General features: G+C 33.6%; 1 protein-coding gene across 2 annotated transcripts in view; it reads left to right on the top strand.

Moving 5' to 3' along the window:
• Window positions 1–20,884, top strand: part of LOC118187592 (dermonecrotic toxin StSicTox-betaIB1i-like) — a 139,431-nt gene that overhangs the window by 66,586 nt on the left and 51,961 nt on the right. The window contains exon 3 of one of the 2 annotated variants that reach the window (XM_035357842.2): window positions 1,048–1,315. The exons of the other annotated variant lie outside the window; for it this stretch is intronic. Coding sequence (XP_035213733.1) covers window positions 1,048–1,315 — 268 coding nt within the window. The remainder of the gene's footprint in view (window positions 1–1,047; window positions 1,316–20,884) is intronic. 2 annotated transcript variants of the gene reach the window in all.

Genomic DNA, 20,884 nt, shown 5'->3' with positions numbered 1-20,884 from the left:
GATACCTTTTCAAACCGATGACATAACCTGATAAAGTTCTTGGGGTGTTAAGAGTTAGACACAGGTTTTCAACAACGTGGGTTACAGGGTCCCCTACCCCAATCCAGTCTATTCAACAACTAGTTGTATCCGTTATCGGAAGTTTAAATATCTATGATGTCATTAAATGCATTTATTCTCTCTTTGCAAAAAACGTAATTTCAAGACATTTTTATGCAACACTTTATACCAAAATTCTCTAAAAATTAAGCTAATTTCACATATTCCGTAATTTAAAGGATGATCATGCAGAGGCAGGCGCGATCTTTAAAATTAAAGCACCGTATTTCTCTTAATGGAAACAGCAAACTGCCTCTGATATTTATGTTGCATTTCGAGAGTAAATAAACTTTAATCATAAAAAAGGCTTCTTTAATTAAATAGGATATGCAAGAAAAACAACAGTTACTAACACGATGTTGAAATTTAAATCCAAATAAACATCGGAAGTGTTTCTGCTATTAAAATATAATTAATTATAGAAAAAGAGCGTTAGAATTACAATTCAGTATTTACAATATTATGATTGTAACTTATCTGAAACTCATTTTAATGCGGCTTCTTTTGATTTCGAAGGTCTTTCTGATGCAGACAATCAGTTCCCTCAGTTCAAGATCCGATTTATTATTAACCAGAATAAATATTAAAAAATGCTCTAGCAAATTATCCCAGAAAGCTCTCAAGTATACCAAGACAATGTATCATCTCTCATTTTAAGCATAGTTATAAATTGTGTTCATTTTCTAACGTGACCAGAGAAAAGTTTTGCTCGGCACCCTTTTGTTCATTAATACATGGAAAAAAAAAACAATTTTTCCGTTTCAAGTTGGTATGTTTTATATTCATTCTTTGAAAACAAAAGGTGTCTTCACTAATAACCCTCATTTTCAGCAAAACTACACTAAAAGTAATATTGTTTAAGAAAAGAGTTTCCTTTTGCTCTCATTGCTTCTCTAATGAAATCTTGTTATTTTGCATTCAGTCCAATAGACTTTAATATCCTTTCAGATTGTATGCGCTCAGGATGTAGTTCAGGAAACTGATAAGGATGTGCGACGACCTATCTGGAATGTTGCCCATATGGTCAACGCTCTCTATCAGGCAGATTATTATCTCGACATGGGAGCCAACAGCTTGGAGTTCGACGTGGCTTTCGACTGGGAAGGCACCGCCAAGTATACATTTCATGGAATACCTTGTGATTGCTTCAGAAGCTGCGTTCGATATGAAAGATTTGTCCCTTTCATTGACTATATGCGCCAACTCACTACTCCAGGTAATAAAAATATTAATAATAATCGCACTAAATAGTGAACGACTGCGCATAAATACATAAATACGCATAAAATATGGAAAATACGCATAAATATGCATTAATAAAAAAACGAGTGCGCATATGAACTACAGTTCAGTTATTTCGATATTTCATCGCTTTGTGCAAAAGCTTTTCATATAGAGTTTTACTAAAAATCTATGATTTCTCGCATTAAAAAATCATGTCATTAGCTTCTATGTTTGCTATTAATAGTACACATTATGTCGTAAGTACAAAATAATAGAAATGCATCATAAACCTTTCTTTAAATGGTAACACATCAAAATATTCTACATTTATCACTTCTCATTTTTATATTTTAATAAAAATGTTTCAGTGTTGAACTTTAAAAGCACATTATGCAATAAGAATAATAAATCTTATTTGTACTATCAAATCATCTTTTGATTATAGATGGGAATGTTACACTGACTTTCATTAGAACACCCATTTACCGCTTGTATGTGAACAGCAGAAAGCCAGTTTGCCTTCTTTGCGCTATGCAGATTAATTATCAGTGTCAACAATATATAAGATTAGTTCTTTGTCTATATAGGAAGACCTAGAGTGATATAATAACGATTTGGTTGAACAATACACGGTTGCTGTCTTTCCTAGAATAGAAATTAAAAATTAATATTCTACGAATATCTTTCAAGTAAAAAACAAAACAAAAACAAGGTGAAGGGTGCCATATATAGTCATGACAAGGATTAATCTAATTATGGCCCTATCACTTCTATGGACTCTTCCTCAACATTCGTGGCCCAACTGGGATCATATTTATGCCGCTTTCTATAAGTTGTTACTCCAAAAGAGGCCAGGTGGTCTCAAATGATGTAGCGTTCGTTCGTTCTTATTAGGATGCTATGTTATTATTAACTTAGTGTAAGCAAAAATCATAAAATATTTAAACAAAGAGAGGTGTTAATTTCGAAGTAAATAGAAAGAGTTAAACACAAATACTAATATAAGTTATTAACGCATTTCATTACGTTTTATCATACGTTGTATTCTGTCTAATTCTAATAATATAAGTACGGTTTGTTTTTGGTTTTGTTAGGTTTGGTTTAATTAATCGTGGCAAAACACACGGGCTATATTCCTAAGGGGGGATGCCTTCGTGGAAGAATTTTTAAGGGAAACTAAACTGGCTCCTATATACATTACCACTTGGGGAAAACCACGAATACGCCCATGCAGCCAGCCAGTTCGCCTGAAATCGAACCCAAGTCAGAAATACCAGTGTTCAGAGATTTTACCGCTCGGCCGCTGTTGGACTGCATGTGTACAGACCTAGAACTGACCTAAATACAAATGTAGAGACGATTAGGCTTTGCTAAATAAGAAAACATGAAAATTCAACTTCGTTCCTGCCGCTATTCAAACTAGAGATCTTTCAGTGTGTTAACCACCTACACCACGAAAGCATGGACTAGAAGATCCTTTTATTCCTTATAGACTAACATACAAATTATAAAGAAATATCTTTCGATAACGTACACATAGTTGCGCATGAAATGTAGCATGTACTGATGTTGATAACAAAATGCAAATAAATTTATCATTTATCAAAATTTTTTACAAACAACTATAAAAAACTAAAGTTTTTTTTTTTTTTTTTTTTTTTTTTTTTTACAAATGGCGGGCACAAGCGGTAACCATTTTATAATGGAGGCACCTAATAGGCAGCCACCGTTACCTCCTATGAAAGGACAGACAATTTTACATCCAATGCCTGCTCCGGGATTCAAACCCGGGCTCTTTTATACAGGTATAGTGGTTAGGGGAAGCTCCGACAGTACAGTGGTTAGGGGAGCCCCTCGCAGTCAGGCTCCCCTAACCACTATACCGTCTGGGCGGTTTTTAATTAAATCTAGATTAAAAGGATTGTATCCAAATAAAATTGAAATAAATACTCGTAAATTAGTTTTCTCAGACCCCGAAGCCTGAAACCTTAAGTCTTATTTTAAAAGAACACTTGAAGACAAAGCTTTTAAAAATTGTCTCTGATTATGTAATACATGGGGTTAGAAATTCATTTTATCAGCTATAATTATTATGCAATTCTTTATAAAAGTTGGGTCCACCAGTGGCCGAGCTAAACACTTAAAGTTGCTAAACACTGTTAGTTCAACATGTGTTCAATTCCAGTCGAGTGGCTGGGCTGCATGGGCGTTTTCGTGGTTTTGCCCATGTGTAACTTGGATAAGAGCCAATATCTCTTTGAAGGTCCTCCACGAAGGCCTTCCTTCCCTCATGCAGATAGCCTTCTTGTGCTTTGCCTAATCAGGTAAACAAAATTTTTATAAAAATTATCAGTTGAAGTGCGTCATAAATTATGTAAAGTAGGTGCATTATTAAAAACGAAATAAAGTTAAATACATTTCATACTTAAGTACAGAACATGTATTATTAGAGACGTCGTAGATCAGCATATATGCGATGAGAAATTGCGACCCATTTCCCATACTCGCTGACATTTTCCCAACATATTGCCATTTTTTCGGGCACTTTCTGTGTCGCTTGCCCAAGAAGATTTTGAAATTGACACATCAGTATACCGGACAGTGAAGAACTTCATTATGTAAGGTAGTTTTTTCCGCCTTTCAGCATGCCTTCGTGGTGTAATTGGAAGCATACTCGACACGTATTTGAGAGTCCAGGATTCGAATCCCAGGCGAGGGCACTGCTCATTTTTCACGTATCCTGCTTCAAAGTAGCGTAATGACTCTACAGTGACGCCCTATCTAAAAGCTGGTGGACGATAATTCGTTACCACCAGATTTGACGACTGGGTCTCCTAATCCCCAGTCGCTCTTTAAAAAGGAGAGTATATAAGGGATTTTCCTGCAGCCTTTTCGCATGCCTTCGTGGTGTAATGGAAGCATACTCGATGCGTATTCGAGAGGTCCAGGGATCGAGTCCTGGCGAGGGCACTGCTCATTTTTCAAGTCTCCTGCTTCAGAATAATTACTTCTAGAAACACTGGTATTTACATGGTATAAATTACTGTATCATACGGTGGCAACAATGCAACGATGATGCTACAAATCATTTGATTAAACAAATATTCTTGTTCTTTTTATTCTCTTTTTTCTTTCCGTCGTTCTTAAAATCGGATATTCCATTTGCAACAACTAAATGTATTTATGTCTGGATTAATGAAAAAAAAAAGAAAAGAACTTTCATTAAGCTATTACAAAAACACTTAGAAACTAAGCCAGCATATTTTTAATAATGTAGGTGATTGAGGTATTGCTGCGCTTAGGTAATGTTAAGCTTCTGTCCCAGTTTGGAACCGATTCTGAACACTCCAGTGGTCGATCTTTGGGTCTCCACCCATCTTCCTCTACTACTAATGTCTCCAGAAGATTTCGTCTCCCTTTGTATTTTGAGAGCCCCCTTACCGCCCAAACAAGCATCCATGCCCGCATCCATGTACCACTTACAAGCATCCATGCACTTTCCGGGCTTGGATGCTTGTAAGCATATAGTGTCAACCCATCTTTCCCTGCTACTAACCTCTCCAGAGGATTTCGGCTCCCTGTGTCTTTCGAGTGTCCCCTTACCACACAGACACTATACGCTTACAAGCATTCATGCCTTCTCCGGGCTTGGGACCCGGGCCTTTCGGTTACAGCAGTCAGCGTCACTAGCCACTATCCCGCATAGTCAGCATTAAGCTCTTACAATGTGATCTTAATTAATTTCCACCTTATCTTAAGAACTAAAAAAAGGTATCACATCTGAGAAGATTTTCACTCTGTAGTCTTCAAAAGCAAAATAATATCATAATTGTCTCTTAGTTTAAATATTTTAATCACAATCATAATCTTATACTAAGCCTGGAATTTTTAGTATGCAAAAGAAAAAAAAAAAATGTGCAACACTTCCGTTTAAAGTTTCTGTAGCAGAAGCAAAAATGGCAAATAATAAAAAATTGGCTAATGCACTCTCTAGAGATAGGAAAACAAGGATTTTGTCTTAAAATTTACATTCTTCTATATTAATGGCTCCAGTGATACTTGTCTCACTCACAGATCTTTCTTAAGAAAAATTAGCTAAATGAGATAGTCTTGCAACAATGTCAATTAAAAGTAGATGTTTTAGGAAGGAAAAAAATACTTTTTTATCAAAAAAGACGAGACCTTTGCTGTTTAGAGAAAACAAATTAATTAAGTAGTGAAACAGTAAGTAAACAACGCTAATTTTTTCTCCACCTCTGTCCTTTTTATTCTAAGCTTAAAATGAACAATTTATTGATTTTTCCTTCAATTTCAAGCTACGTATATACCTTTATGAGATCTACTACAACAGAATTCCTTTCATCTCCTACATACCGAAATACCAACACATATAAATATAATACTTCCATAAATGTATTTAGTGTTTGATTAACGTTGCTAAGCAATTTGAAATAGATAATACTCACTTTTAATTCATGACAGATTACTAATGTTAATGTCAAGAAACTGTGAACGTACTTAACATTTTTTAGCATTTATTCGTTCATAGAACACTTGTATAACTAAAACGTTTTAAAAGTTAGCATCACGTAAACAGAGCTTTTAAAACAAAGCTTTCCCTGCTTTCAAATGTGATTCTAAGAAGTACAACAAGGACTGGCAACTGTTCTTTACGAAAATGCACAAGGCAGTGAAACATCAGTTACTCCCATATACCTGAGACAGTTCCCCCCCCCTCGGGTCATACTGGAATCGGATACTCCCAGCCTTATCACATTTGGGATAAGAATATATTTATATCAACTTGTACAACAAAGCTTGACATTATGGTGTATTGTCATTCTTCAATCAATATGATGATTTGAGTTCCTTTGATCTATTTTTCCTCATCACTATGCACAACTTCTTGTGTCTTGTAATGAAAGGTTGCAGCTAAGAAAACTTGCTGTAGCCATTTCATACTTCTAAAAATTGTTGAAAATGTAGTAAAAAATAAGGAAAAAATATTGTAATTAATTGGAAACTATGAAACATTGACCAATTTGGTTATTCACAAGCTTTTTGAAAGGTACCAAGTGAATAAATCAGTGTTATTTAATGACAACAGTCAGCTTCTAGAAATATTTAAAATTTCGGTGACAGCTAGAGATGGGGATTTAGAATTTCCCAGTCTCGAAACTCTTATGAAAAGATTCGAGATTCAAAAAATCGAATCTTCGCGATTTTTTCGCGCAAGCTTTCGAATAATAACCTAATAAACAATTAAGCTTTTTAACCCAAAACTTTGGAAAGATCTATTTTATAGAAGTCCAGTACAAAAGTTCGTTTAAATAAGTAAATAAAAAGGTAATTGATAAATCTTCAGCGTGTTTGGATCACCAACATATCCTCATGACGATCAAGAGTACGACTTTCTCTCAGATTTCTCTAGAGAAATCTACCGGAATTTTCTAATAATCGGTGCTTTGCACTTTCTCAAAACTAAGGATGGAGTTCTTTAGATAATTCTGGACGTAAATAACCTGATACTGATAAATCCTGGATGTTTTAAGAAACTCTTGCTAAAGCATATAAACATTGCATTGCGCATTTGATTCCAGTATTCCAATCAGTTAGAATACTCGGCCACGTCTGTTTAATTTTGACCTCTCAATTGAAATCTGAGCAATTATTCAAAATCATGTGTGCAATTATGTTAAGAAAATGAGCATCAGAACTCAAAAATTAATTCTGTTATTCATTTATTTAATCTCATCCGCATCTTAGTATATTTTTAAAACTGTAGTCTAAAATTATTTCATTAAATGCGGATTTCAAATCCTGCTTTAGTTAAAAAAATTTTAAGTTAAATAAACTTTTTCTTCTTTTTCTCCTTACTATTCTTACTGGAAAGATTTTAGAGATTCGAAAGCATTTTAGGATTGGAATTCAAGAAAATTTAAGATTCATCCCATTTCTAATCACCGTTCAGTATGTCACCTCTCTGTATATCCAAATATGCCTCTCGTACTTTAAACCTGCGTTTAAAGTTCATGAAAATTTTAGAGAAAACAAAAACTTTACAGGTGTTGCAAATCGTTAGGCCAAACAGGTGTTTTTAAGATAAAGACGTGCAGAGGATGGCAACCGTGAGGCCCTGACTTCAGGCAAAAAATTAAAGTCGGCATAAAATTAATGAACTATAACTTAATGATAAAGTCATAAACAATTATTTAGGGGAGCAACTTTAAGATTTACTTCTATTGTTCAAATCCCTCAGCGTAGTTCTGTCTAAAGATGTGCCTTAGATATATTCCAGACTACCAGTATTTTTAAATTTAGTTCTCGAAAAATCTGCATTAATTAATGGAAAATAAAGCCCTTATATATATAGATATATTGCAAATATATATTGTTACGATTTTCTGTATTTAGTTTGCTATTTTTAGTAGAATTAATTAAAATTGTTTTATATCCCCGTGCAATGCAGCACGAGACTTATTTGAAGGAAAAGCTACGCCGGAAATGTTAAGATGCAGGAGCACGCTCATTTAACATTAATAAATAGCTATTTCGTAATTGTACCCTTTTGCTATCCAGAAAAACCGAGAAAATACCAGAATGTTCTTGTGCACAATTAAAACGCTTATAAAAGCCGGATTAAAACATCTCAATTCAGTTGTTTACTTAGTGCTGTTATTGACTGTAGCGAATTCGCGGTGAGATAAGATTAGCTTTCTCTGTGTTTTTTTAATTGAGTTCTATTTAAGGTTTTAGTAATTTAAAATATAACTACTGTGAGATATTGCAATATTGTACGAATATCTCTGAGGAAATTTCAGCATTTTGTTTTATTTCTTGGGATAATAATAGATTTTATTAACTTTTTATCTACTTGTGCATTCAATTCATTAAGAACCCGTACCAGAAAAACCGAGAAAATACCAGAATGTTCTTGTGCACAATTAAAACGCTTATAAAAGCCGGATTAAAACATCTCAATTCAGTTGTTTACTTAGTGCTGTTATTGACTGTAGCGAATTCGCGGTGAGATAAGATTAGCTTTCTCTGTGTTTTTTTAATTGAGTTCTATTTAAGGTTTTAGTAATTTAAAATATAACATGCAACAATATTGCGAAATTATATATATTGCAAAACTACCTAATACTTTCACTGCTGGGGGGACCAAAAAATTAATTTTAATAAATGAGAACAGTAGACAGCAAAAGTCTTTGATTGTTCTGTTATTGCAATTTCTAAAAGCTTCACTCCTATTTCGAAGTTTTTAGGACCTCAAATTTCGTTCTAGTCAGAAGTATTTAAGTAATTTAGGAAAGACATTGAATTCTAGTGTCATAGCCTAGAAAAGCAAATTTTAATAAAACGTTAATGCTCATTAGATCCCCCATGTGATACTAACTTTTGTTTGAAATCACTGCAGAACATATGTTAAAGAATAAAAAAACGTGTTTCATACATTATTTGTATTATTTCAATAATATATTTTCAAGTTAAAGTTCTTCGCAGAGCTTAGAATATAACTTTTGTATTGTTTCAACCATCTCTGTTCAAAGAAGAAACTGAATGTAAATGTGTAACATTTAATATCCGCCCATGCAATAGTTTCAGCACAAATGCAACATCTTGGAAAGAAGTCATTCCTCTTAAAGTGATTATGTTAGCTATGGTATAACTAACATATCTCTCCAAGAACGAAATTCACTTAAATGCAAATGAGAGGCTTTCAGGTGAAGGAATTCACTGTAAATAACAATGACGCATAAAAAGATACGAATAAAATCTGGGACCGAACTCTTTTAATTGATTCTATTTTTGCTCTTCAGATCTAAACGGTCAATTTCACAAAGGCCAAAACTATGATTATTTAGAATGGGTTATTCAGTTATGGCAAAGCACACGAGGGCTATCTGCCTAAAGGGAGGGATGCCTTCGGGGAGGACTTTCTAAGGGAAACTGGCTCGTATACACGTTACACATGGGGAAAACCACGAAAACGCCCATGCAGCCAGCCCGTTCGTGGGATTCGAACCTCGGACTGAACTACCAGTGTTCAGCGTCTTTATCGCTCGGCCGCTGATGGGCAATATGAGTATTTAGAATAGATCGGAATGACTGAGAGATGATAAAACTTGTAGGATGCTCGGGGACAAGCATAATAATTCGCACTTTAAAAAAATGATCCGAAGAGGGGGAAAAATTTAAATCTGAAAGGTTTCAGATTTTAACGGTCACCCCCAAAGTGTTTGTTACAAAAACACCACCCCATTTGAACACAAGACAAACTACTAGCATTTAGCTGCCTTAGCCACTCTGCGGCTAGTATGCTCAATATTAATAAAATTAATATGAGATTCAAAAATTATAATATATCGATTTTCCTCACTAGTAAGTATTTAACAATTTAAATAAAAGCTACTTTTATTTTGTAGTCTTATAGTAAATTTTACAATATTCTGTAAGCAAGAAAAAATGGCAAATATACTCTAAACCTTTCTCGCTTTTAAAGAATAAATAATATACTCCATGAGAATAGATTTCCACATTTTATCACTAGCGAAGACAGTCGCCTGAGACGTAGTATAATTAATTTTCTTAAATTAGTATCTATTCAGGAAAGTTATTTCAATTTCGTAAATGTATACAGATAAATTCTTCCGCAGTTCCATAAACTCCACAACATAACGTTTATACAAGATATTCATACCGAATGAAAAGCATACTATAAAATAGTTCGAAGTGCTTGCCCAAGATCCCAAGGAACAACACGATGGTGGATTTTTAATGAAATGCACGACTAAATTTTAATTTAGAACCGCTACATAGCTATACATATTTTGGGAATCGAAACTTTCTCAAACTGCTTGTCATTTGATTGACATCTATAAATAGCTAACATGGGCACAGGCATGCACATTTTAGAGGGTTAAAAATTTCATTACATTTCCTGATTGTGCCGAAAACTTTTGTTGCCCTTTTTTCCGTTGACTTAATCTTTTATATTTATTCTTTGCAGAAAATATGTATTAGACTAGCTAAGAGGAAAGTTGTATACCTTTCTTAAGAATTTCTTTATAAATATCTCTATTAAATTTATGAGGTATTTCTCCCGCCTTCCTAGTGTGCCTTCGTGGTGTAGTGGTTATGCAACCTGGGCCGGTATTCCAGAGGTCCGCCGTTCGATTCCCGGCGAAGGCGTTGTTCATTTTTCATCTCTCCAGCTTTTCCAATTTACCTAATGTCTCTACAGTGGTGCCCGAACTAAAAGGGTGTTGGATGAGGATTCTTCACACCCAGAATTTGGTGACTGGATCCACTAAAAATCCCAGTCGCCCTTTAAAAAGGGGAGCGTATGAGGTATTTCTCCCGCCTTCCTAGCGTGCCTTCGTGGTGTAATGGATCTGCACGCTGGGCCGGTATTCCAGAGGTCCGTGGTTCGATTCGCGGCGAAGGCGTGTGCTCATTTTTCATCTCTCTAGCTTTTCCAATTAACCTAATGTCTCTACAGTGACGCCCGAACTAAAAAAAAAGGGTGTTGGATGAGGATTCTCCACACCCAGGATTTGGGATTGGGTCCCCTAGAAACCCCAGTCGCCCTTTAAAAGGGGGAGTATATAAGGTATTTCTCTCGCCTTTTTAACGTTTCTTCGTGGTGTAGTGGTTCTGCATGCTGGGCCGGTATTCCAAAGGTTCGTGGTTCGATTCCCGGCGAAGGCGTTGTTAATTTTTCAACTTGCCTGCTTCTAAAAAAAACCTAATGCCTCTACAAATTATGTTCCCGAATTTTGAGTTTACACTGTTTAAAAATAGACACACTATTCTGCAAATGGAAAATTTTAAGCTTAGTATGAATTCGGAAATTTAAACCAAGAAGAAAATAAATTTTCTGAACGCAATAAATTTTAAACTCTGTTCTGAAAATCTTTATCAATAATATACCTAAGCAACACTTTTAGTATGGCTAAAAATATTTGATTTCGAAGTCCACAAATCTCAATAAAGTCATACTTCGCATCTTTCATTTGAAAACGTTCTGTCTTGTTAAAATTCACTGGAAATATGAGGCGTACCGGGTTAGCTTACCATTAAGAGACACTAATTATCAGAAGTTCGTCTAATGGCATCCTGAGTAACGGATGGATGCTTTCCCAACCGTAACTGTCACCGAAAATATAATTTTTATATTAAGCCTGAGCAACTTCCGACTCCCTGTACATTCGTTTAACGATTATGCAATTTGCTTCTGGGAGAATACAGCTTCGCCCAAAAGGCCAGCCTTTAACATGCTCCGCAGATAAGCTAATGTGTCTGATAATGTAATAAACCCCGCCTGTCATCGTTAGCAGCCAACTCCATCTCGAAGTTCTTTTTGAAGAGTTAATAAAAGTGCTTTTACCTAGTGCCGTTAATTTTACTGTGTCCGAGCCGCCGTGGTACAAAATGAAACCGGAACGAGGCGTAGCACCATTTTGGTAAATAAAGATTTAAGTGATGGAAAATTTAATTTTTTTCCCTTCCTTCAGAGTAACTTTTATCGCGCTGATGCTTTAAGTTGTTAGTCAGTTTGGATGCTGCAGTTCATCCACTTTTCCCATTCACTCCCAAGCTTAAATCTCGGAAAGAAAAGAAAATCTCTATCACAAATTTGGCCCTGAATAAAAGTATTATGGAAAAATGGATCAAAATATATGAGATTGAGTTTATTTTTGACGTCGTAATTTCGGAACAAAGCGAGGCAAGGTGCCTAAGCTGACAACAATGTGATTTAGGGTTACCGGCTGTAATTTTGGAACTTGCTGTTTATGTAAGGGATGGCTCGCGCTCTATCTATGTAAAGGTTTCCCAGCCTTTCATGCTCGCTTTCTTTATCAAAAACTTTTTGGTCTTAAGTTCCCCAGATGAAAATTATATTTATTACGCATATGCTATAGATTATATATTAGTGATGATTTTTAAAGCATTGCAGAAACAAAGCAATAGGACCTTAAATTGATTTATGCGAATAAATTTCTGCATAAAAATAAACAGTAATAAATTTAAAACAGTAATAAATTTGCATAAAACAGTAATAAATTTAATATTAAAACAAATTATTGTTTAGATAAAAGATAGAGTAGTGATGAGATGGTTAAGGTTGATGAACTGAAGCAGCTTACATTATTGTGATAAAAGTTGGTTCTCAAGCTTCAAATTTTAAAATAATCACTTTATTCCCTTATTTTATGGAAAGACTTATTTTATGTGATAAAACTCTTTTTTTAAGAAGTAAGTGAGATTAAACATAGAAATTTCGCTCTTGTATGCCATTTATTTCAAATACCGTAGTAATCCTGATAAAGTAATGATCTGTAGCTTATTCTGATCTTAAGGAAAGGCATGTAAAATGGGCACTCCTGATCGTATTTGAATGTAAATAGCATTCTCATACTCAAGTCATACACATGCATTTAACTGTATTATAACAAATACTGAGAAGAGGTAGATTTATGTACAGGGAGGCAACCTCCTTCTAAACCTGAACCCTGAATCCTCATCTTAAAGCACAGAATATGTTTGCTGTTTTTGTTAAATTAATCAGTTACATGGGAAACTCTTTAGCATTGCTACTAGCACGATCTCATAAATGCGCCTCTGACAATGAATTGTAAAATTAACACACTTCCTCGGGAAAATTGTGTCTTTAGATTTTTAACTATAGTTCGACATTTAATTATAAGTTTTCGTAATCAGATACATTTATGAAAAAAAAACATAATATTATGAATTTATTTTCTGCGTCTTTTGAATAATATATTGCGGCATTTCGTTCTAATTGCACAGATTATCTTCAGGCTACTTGGACGGGGCAGACATGAAAATCAGTAGCCTAGAGCAAAGTAAATGTTGCACTGATATTGTTTCTCTCTAATTCAGTTACAAAGCATGATGCTCGTCAGGGACTGTGCGGATAATATCACAGAACATGCATAGTTCGCCTGGCATTCTATTTATGAGGATAAAATGGCTGCATGTAGTTTTTTTAATTATCTCTATTTGTAACAACATTATTAAAGACCACTTTCCATTAGTTAATACTTACTAATGGAAAGTGGTCTTTAATAATGTTTTCCATTAGTTAATACTTACTAATGAAAAGTGAAGCTATATAAGAAGTATATACTTTATGAAGTATGGAAAGTATATCTTTTATGAAGATATATTTCCTATAACTGATAGTTCTTGAACGAATCATGTTTATAGATTAGGATAGGTTATTAATCAATAATCTAACCTAATATATAGACATGATTTTGGGCTTCTCCTGAGCCTCTGGAAAATTACAATTATGATTGTAATTCTTGAATTTTCAGTGTTTCTGGTAAAACTTTCTTTAATGAAAGTCCATCGCATTCGCTCCTACTTCAAACGATCTTTTTTATTGAAAGATGTTGAACGCTTCTTTATCTGTAAGAGCCTGAAATATCTCATATATGAAAATTTTTATATCTAATTGATAGCAAATGATCTTTTAAAAAGTACTTAGCTTCCCTAGAAAAGCCCAAAAGCAGTTAACTTTATGTTTTTTTTTTTTTTTTTTTTTTTTTTTTTTTTATATCGTATTTTTTAAAGAGATAATAATTTTAACATCTGTTTAGTTATCTCTCAGTCAGCTCCCAGCTGTGTTGTTTTGTTTTCAAATTTAGCTCATTTTATTTTTTGTATCATGTCGTTATAAATTTATTTCCAACCTATCTCAATTGCAGACTTTGTTTCACATATAATTTTAAAAGCATGTACTAAGTGAAAAACTTGTGAGTACATAAAATATCAAAATTTTGCATGAAATAATACTTCTAACGTCTGAGGCTGGATAACACGTATTTTAAAATTCAAAAAGCTTTTCAAAGGCAACGTAGCTTTCCTGATGCAATATGGAAAGTCTTCAAATTTTTAATTATTCAGACTTAGAATAGTTAAAAAGCCCCACCAGCAGCTCCTAAGCCCCACCAGCAGCCGAGCGGGAAAGTAGCTGAACACTGGTAGTTCGGCTACTTTCCCGCTCGGCTGTTAGAATCCCGCGAACGGGCTGGCTGCATTGGCTTTCGTGGTTTCCCTAATGTGTAACGAATATACGAGCCAGTTTCCCTCAGAAAATACTTCACGAAAGCATCGCTATCTTTAGTCAGATAGCCCTCGAATGTTTTGAATAATAGAATAAACCAAAACCAAACCAGTTTTTCTCCTGCTTGCCAACAATGAGCATTATAAAGCGAGTTACTTTCTTCTGTACTTCTCAATGATAGAACATTTCTCTGCATTGTGATTTAAAATAAGTGTCCTACTGCACGAAACATATCAGAAATTATAGGGAAGGTGAACAGAATTATAATATACTTTTTTGCATTATGTAACATTGTGTATAAAATGACTTTACAGTGTGCAAATTCAATGCACATTATGATTAATTATTTTAATTGACTAACGTAGTTTTAGTAAAATAATGAGGATAAAAACTTGAACGGAGGAGATATGATTAAAAATTAAAAGGTTATCCGAATCTGATAGAATAACTATTACTTGTTTGTGGAATTACACTAAAGCTATACATTACCTCTAAGATTAAAAAATGCTTTAAAAAGATTAATTTTAACGACTTTGTAGAGTTATTTTGTTTTTTTGACTACGAGTCGTGAAAAATGAGCAATGCCCTGGTTCTAGGAAAAAAGCCTACAGGAATAATACTCACAGAATAATGCTCACAGGTATAAATGCTCACAGGAAAAAAACCCACATAGAAAAAAGCTCACATGAAAAAATGCTCACTTAAGAAATATGGTCACACGGAAAAAAGCTCGCACAGAAGTATGCTCACATGGAAATAAGCCCACTGATAAATAATTCACATAGAAATATCCTTACATTAATGAATCAATAATTAATCTATTTGAACATCGTACACCTACTTGAATTTTCTAAAGGAAATTTATTTTAAACTACCAAAACATCTATGGTATATATTTCAAAAACTTTATATAACTTACGTGTAGATTCAGTTGCTAAATAAGATTAACAAATGGGCCATTTTGAATTAAGAAAAGGAGAGGAGGAAGGAAGTAAACATGAAACAAAATTATACAGTGAAAAATTATTACAATTTTAATTGTTAAAAAAATAATAAATATAAGTTACATTTTATACATTTTATACATTTTATAATATAAACATTTAGAAGAATAATGAATAATGAATGAGAATTTAGAATGATTATTTTATTTAAATTACTTTAAATATTTAATTTTATCATCGATTTCATCATAGTTTCTTACATGATTCACGATTACCAAATGTAAGTTTTTCATGTTTTCTTTTTTTACTTCAGTGCATCCTGTATTTGCATTAGATAATAACAAACGTTGAGAGGTTAAATTTTTTTCCAGTCCATCAAATAAAAACCACATACTGGGATGGCTACAATTAAATAATGAATTTTGTGCGTTATGAGAGCCTTCGCAACAGTTTGTGGTTTTAGGAGATTTTTTGAAGGCTGCTTCATAATGTTCAACTGACAGGCATTATCAAAGTGCCTAAAAATTTTAACGGCAGTGGTATAACATATTACAGTACATGCAAAATTTTACTACAGTTTTCATGCTTTTATTTACCGACCCTGAAAAGTTAATGTGAGCATTTGTCCATATGAACATATTTCATGTGAGCTTCTTTCCGTGTGAGCATATTTCTAAGTGAGTATTTTTCCCTGTGAGCTTTTTCCTATGTGGGCCTATTTCCTTGTGGGCTTTTTCCTGTGACTTTTATACCTGTGAGCATTTTTCCTGTAGGCTTTTTTCCTGTGGGCATTTTTCTGGTCATCCAATGCCCTCGCCGCAGCTTGAACCTGGACCTCTCGAATACGCACCGATTGTGCTAATCGTTACGCCATGAAGGAATGCTCGAAGGAGGGAGAAAATACCTTAAGGGAGAAAATACCTTATTTGTTTCCTCGGTTGGGCAGGGGTGGACCGATCTTGTAATCGGATCCTTCTCCTTGAATCAGTTTGATATTCAACTTGATATTCTTGATGAAGAATCACACAGCGATCATCGTTTTATTTTGATTGATATTAAAAAAATTGAAATTTTGAGTTCTGATGACTATGTTATTTTGGCTGATAGCAGGCGAATTCGCTCCTTTTGTAATAAACTGAAAAAAGAAATTAGGAAATTTGAATATCTTCTCGGAAATATTGACTCTAAAAAAGACTTAAATAACTTTGTTTTTGATCTCGAAGAGTTTTTGACTTCAAATATGAAAAAACTTTTAAAATCTAGGAAGAAAAATAAATCTTTAGCCACTTGATGGAATGACGGACTGGCTCGTACTCGTAGGAGAGTCCGTGCTCTGAGGTCCAGATCTCAGGTCATGGACCTTAATTGCGATGAAAGAATTAAGAGAAAAATTGAATACAAAAGAGAACTTGCATTATAACAGAAAACTAATTCGTAAATCTAAACGTGAGTTTAAATACATTCAATTTCAAAAAATTAAAAATTATTATGACAAACCTTTTAAAAATGCTACTAATAAGAGTAAAAAAAAATATTTTTTACTCGGCAAGTGATATATTGAATCCTCAACATTATTACGAAAATATATTGGATAATGCTCTTGATTTTGGTTTTTTGTGATGACACAATTTGCTTTGATGACTATGCTGGCTATGAAGAAAAACAGTTCACCAGGTCCGAACTCGTTTCTGTTATTTCCGCGATTCGATTAAGGAGTGCACCGGGTCTCGACGGGATCACCCCGACTTTTATTAAAATATTTTTTGATTTCTCTCCTGGCTTTCTTTTAACACTGTTTAATAAATGTTTAGAATTACACACATTTCCTAACGCTTGGAAAATGGCTAAGATTATTTTCATACCGAAGTAAGAGAATCGTTTTCGACCGATTTGTTTACTGAAAGTTTTTGCTAAAACTCTTGATAAGTTGATTACAAAAAGGATTTATCACCATTTATTTATTAATAACTTAATTTCAGAAAGACAGTTTGGTTTTGTCCCTGGTAGGTCAACAGAGGGCGCTCTCTACCGGGTGGTTGATTTTATAAGATATAATAAACTTAATTTGCACGTCGCGGTGGTCTCCGTCGATATTTCTGGTGCCTTTGACGCCGTTTCTTGGCCTTCTCTTCTTTCCTCTTTGTGTAATATTGGTATTAGCTCAAATAGTTTCGGACTCATTAGGGATTTTTTCAATGATAGGATTATAATCTATAAACCGAATAACATGATTGAAATTAAAAGAAGTATCTGCAAGGGTTGTCCACAAGGATCTTGTAGTGCTCCTCTGTTCTGGGGCCTCATAGTCGATAAATTTTTAAAGACAGAATTTGATTCGGAGGTCGATGTGGTTGCTTATGCGGACGATTTGGTTTTCCTAATTACAGCTGAATCATTAGAAAAAGTTGAAAATAAATTTAATAACATTATGAAAATTTTTAATCAATGGTGCTCTGAGGAGCAAATGAAATCAAATGCTGCCAAAACTAAATTTTTGTTTTTTCCTAAGTTCGGTCGCCCCACTCGGCCCCCTATATTAAGATTTAACGGTGAAATTTTGAAAGTCAATCAAGAATTTAAATATTTAGGTGTTTATTTGGATTCAAAACTCAATTTTAATTATCATCTTAATTATATTCAAAAACGAACTGTTTTAATTTTAAATTTTTACAAAAGAAATTACCCATCCAATATCTTGAATAAAAGAAACGATATTTTAAGACTTCTTTATAATAAAGTTTTTATACCCATTGTTATGTATGGAATTACGGCTTGGGGTCGCAGGGCAGGGGAGTTACTACACTTACGTACGAAACTCAATTCCATTCAGCGGAGCTGGCTTCTCGCGCTCACTCGTTGTTTCCACACAGTCTCGAGTGAGGTGCTTTGCGTCATGGCGAGCACTCCGCCTCTCTCGATAATCTACAAGTTTTATTATGATAAAACTATATTAAGAAGCAATATTTCGGACTTATTTAACTATGATGAAATCCCAGTTTTTGCTGACTCATTTTCTGTCTTTAATTTACATGTGATCCATCCCGCAAACCGTATTTCTATCAATTATAATATTTATGATCCTTGTTTAACGGAATACCAAATTTTTACTGATGGATCGGGTTATGAGGGCGGGGTGGGTTCGGCTTTTGTTGTATATTATTTTGATACTGAGATCTATCACTATAAATTGGGCCTTGAAAAATATAATTCTGTTTATCAAGCCGAGCTCATCGCCGTCCTCTATGCCCTTAAATGGATATTGAAAAGTAATTTTGCAAGAAATTCTAACTTCTATATTTTTACAGATTGCATGTCTTGTTTAAATGCACTTTATAATGCAGAAAATAATAATGGTCTGATTATCGATATTAAAGATCTTTTCCAAAAACTATCCTTATCCTTTAATATTAAGTTTGGTTGGGTTAAAGCCCATATCGGAATATACGGTAATGAGAGAGCGGATGTGCTCGCAAAAGAGGCTGCCATAGGGAGTGTTTCGGGAAAGCCTTATGTTCAGGGTTAAAAAAAAATAGCAACTAAAGTTATTTATTCGTTTTATTTTAAGCAATGGCAGTTACAATGGAATTCTTCTGAAAGGAAAAGTCGCTATTTGAAACATTTAGAACTGATTAGGAAAAAAAAAAATTATCTTTAATGATTTTGAATTTAACCAGTTTCTGACTGGACATGGGCGTTTCCCGGGATACTTCGCTAGGTTTAAGATACAGAACGACGATAAATGTAAACTATGCGATCTGTTTGGTAATGCTAAGCATTTCCTCGAGGTCTGTCCCTACTTTGATGGCTTAAGAAACATTAAAAATATTGATTTTGAAAATCCCTTTTTATGCTATAAAGATTTCGCTCAATTATGTAAATCTGTGATGAAATTTATTGACGGTGAGCGCCGGGCAGAGGGGATCAGTGTATGATATTTGCATTTTATTGCCATCACTAATTGGTATATTTTAATAATTTGTTGTTACCATTGTTTGTGTTTGTTATTCGCTTTTTTTGTTTTTGTCTTTAGTGTCTGCTCTTGTCTAAATGTTTGTATTTGTTTCTTTTCTTCACTTTTATGCTTATAATTATTATTTACACATGATTATTCTCATTTAGATATTATGTTTAATATTTTTCATTTATTGAAATGAGCATGGCCTGTCATGACCATAAGACCAACTTGTTTGGTTAGGCGGGTCGGGCGCAAAAATATGAAGCAATAAGTAAACTCGAGATATGATTTCAATAGCATTGCAAACACTCTGCAGATGAACTTGAGATAAAAAATTCAAATAATTTTCTTTTAATTTATGTATAATGTAATATGATTCATGAAATCTCCTAACTTTATTTTGTAACGCAGGTTTTTGGTCTTGACTTCCAGCCTAAAGTGTTACTTTATTTGGAACATGTTACTTAAGTGTATTTGATGTTGCATATAAATATATCAACACAGTGCCACAGCTCTGTCTGTCAATACAGTGTTTGACAATGATTATGAAGTTTTAACTTAATTTTAAGTAATGCGTCTAATAAACATCTAATAATTTTAAGTAATGCGTTTAATAAACATCTAAAAGTAAGCATTTCTACCTATCCGAAGTACATTTTTAAGAAAAGATATTTTCTTAGTATCAGGAGGAAACGAATTTCTGTGACACTAGAAATATAATTCTTCTATAGTTCTGTCACAGATCCTTAAATTGTAAATATTATAGTGATTTTTTTTCATAGCGTAAATACTTTTTTCGCATTAGAAAGAGATCCGCTGACAGAATTTAAAAAGTATACATTTCTAGCCTTCTTTCAAAAAATGATGGAATTAAGGCGTATTAGTAAGCACTTTAAGTATTTTTCATTATTCGTTTTAATTACTCAGAATATTTATTTTCAGAGATACTGTTATATTTTTCAACATACGTACCTTAAATATTTCCAAATTTGTGACGTAATAATAACTTAGGCCAAGTTCTGATGTTTTTTCTACTTTTTTTACACAAATTGCGTCTATTTTAAATGGATCCAAGAAATAATTCATGTATTAAAATAAAAATTAGCCTTTCATTTCATATTTTCCGCTATTTCTCAAACTTTTCATACAATAAAACTGTAATAAGTAATTTAATTTCAAATACGTATTTAACTTTCTTAACCCAAGCGTTCAGTTTTTCTACTATTTAACTTAACAGTACTGAAGAAGGTTCAACAGAAATGAATATTAGAAGTTTCATAAAATCTTATTTTACAACTTCTGTTTTGCGTTTGCTGTTCACTGCTATAACCAAGGCAAGTTAGATGGCCTTCAGTTTGGAATATATTAATCGACACATTATCAATAAATTTAGAAGCAATGATTTCCTCTAAAATGAGGATTATTTACGGTGAGTAAAATAGCTTCAAATACAAGTATGTGTAGTATTTTATAAATAAAAAGTTTTTCGACACATTTTTGCTTACGAAATGCTTTCTTACGTCGAGTTGAAGCGATGTGAATTTATAATCATTTTATAAAAAC

The sequence above is a fragment of the Stegodyphus dumicola genome, chromosome X2, assembly GCF_044657685.1.
Source record: "Stegodyphus dumicola isolate Sdum_Otavi_A_Nest chromosome X2, ASM4465768v1".
NCBI classification, from domain to species: domain Eukaryota; kingdom Metazoa; phylum Arthropoda; class Arachnida; order Araneae; family Eresidae; genus Stegodyphus; species Stegodyphus dumicola.
The sequence above is the reverse complement of the archived record's forward strand: the minus strand, read 5'-3'. Positions and strand labels throughout refer to the sequence as shown.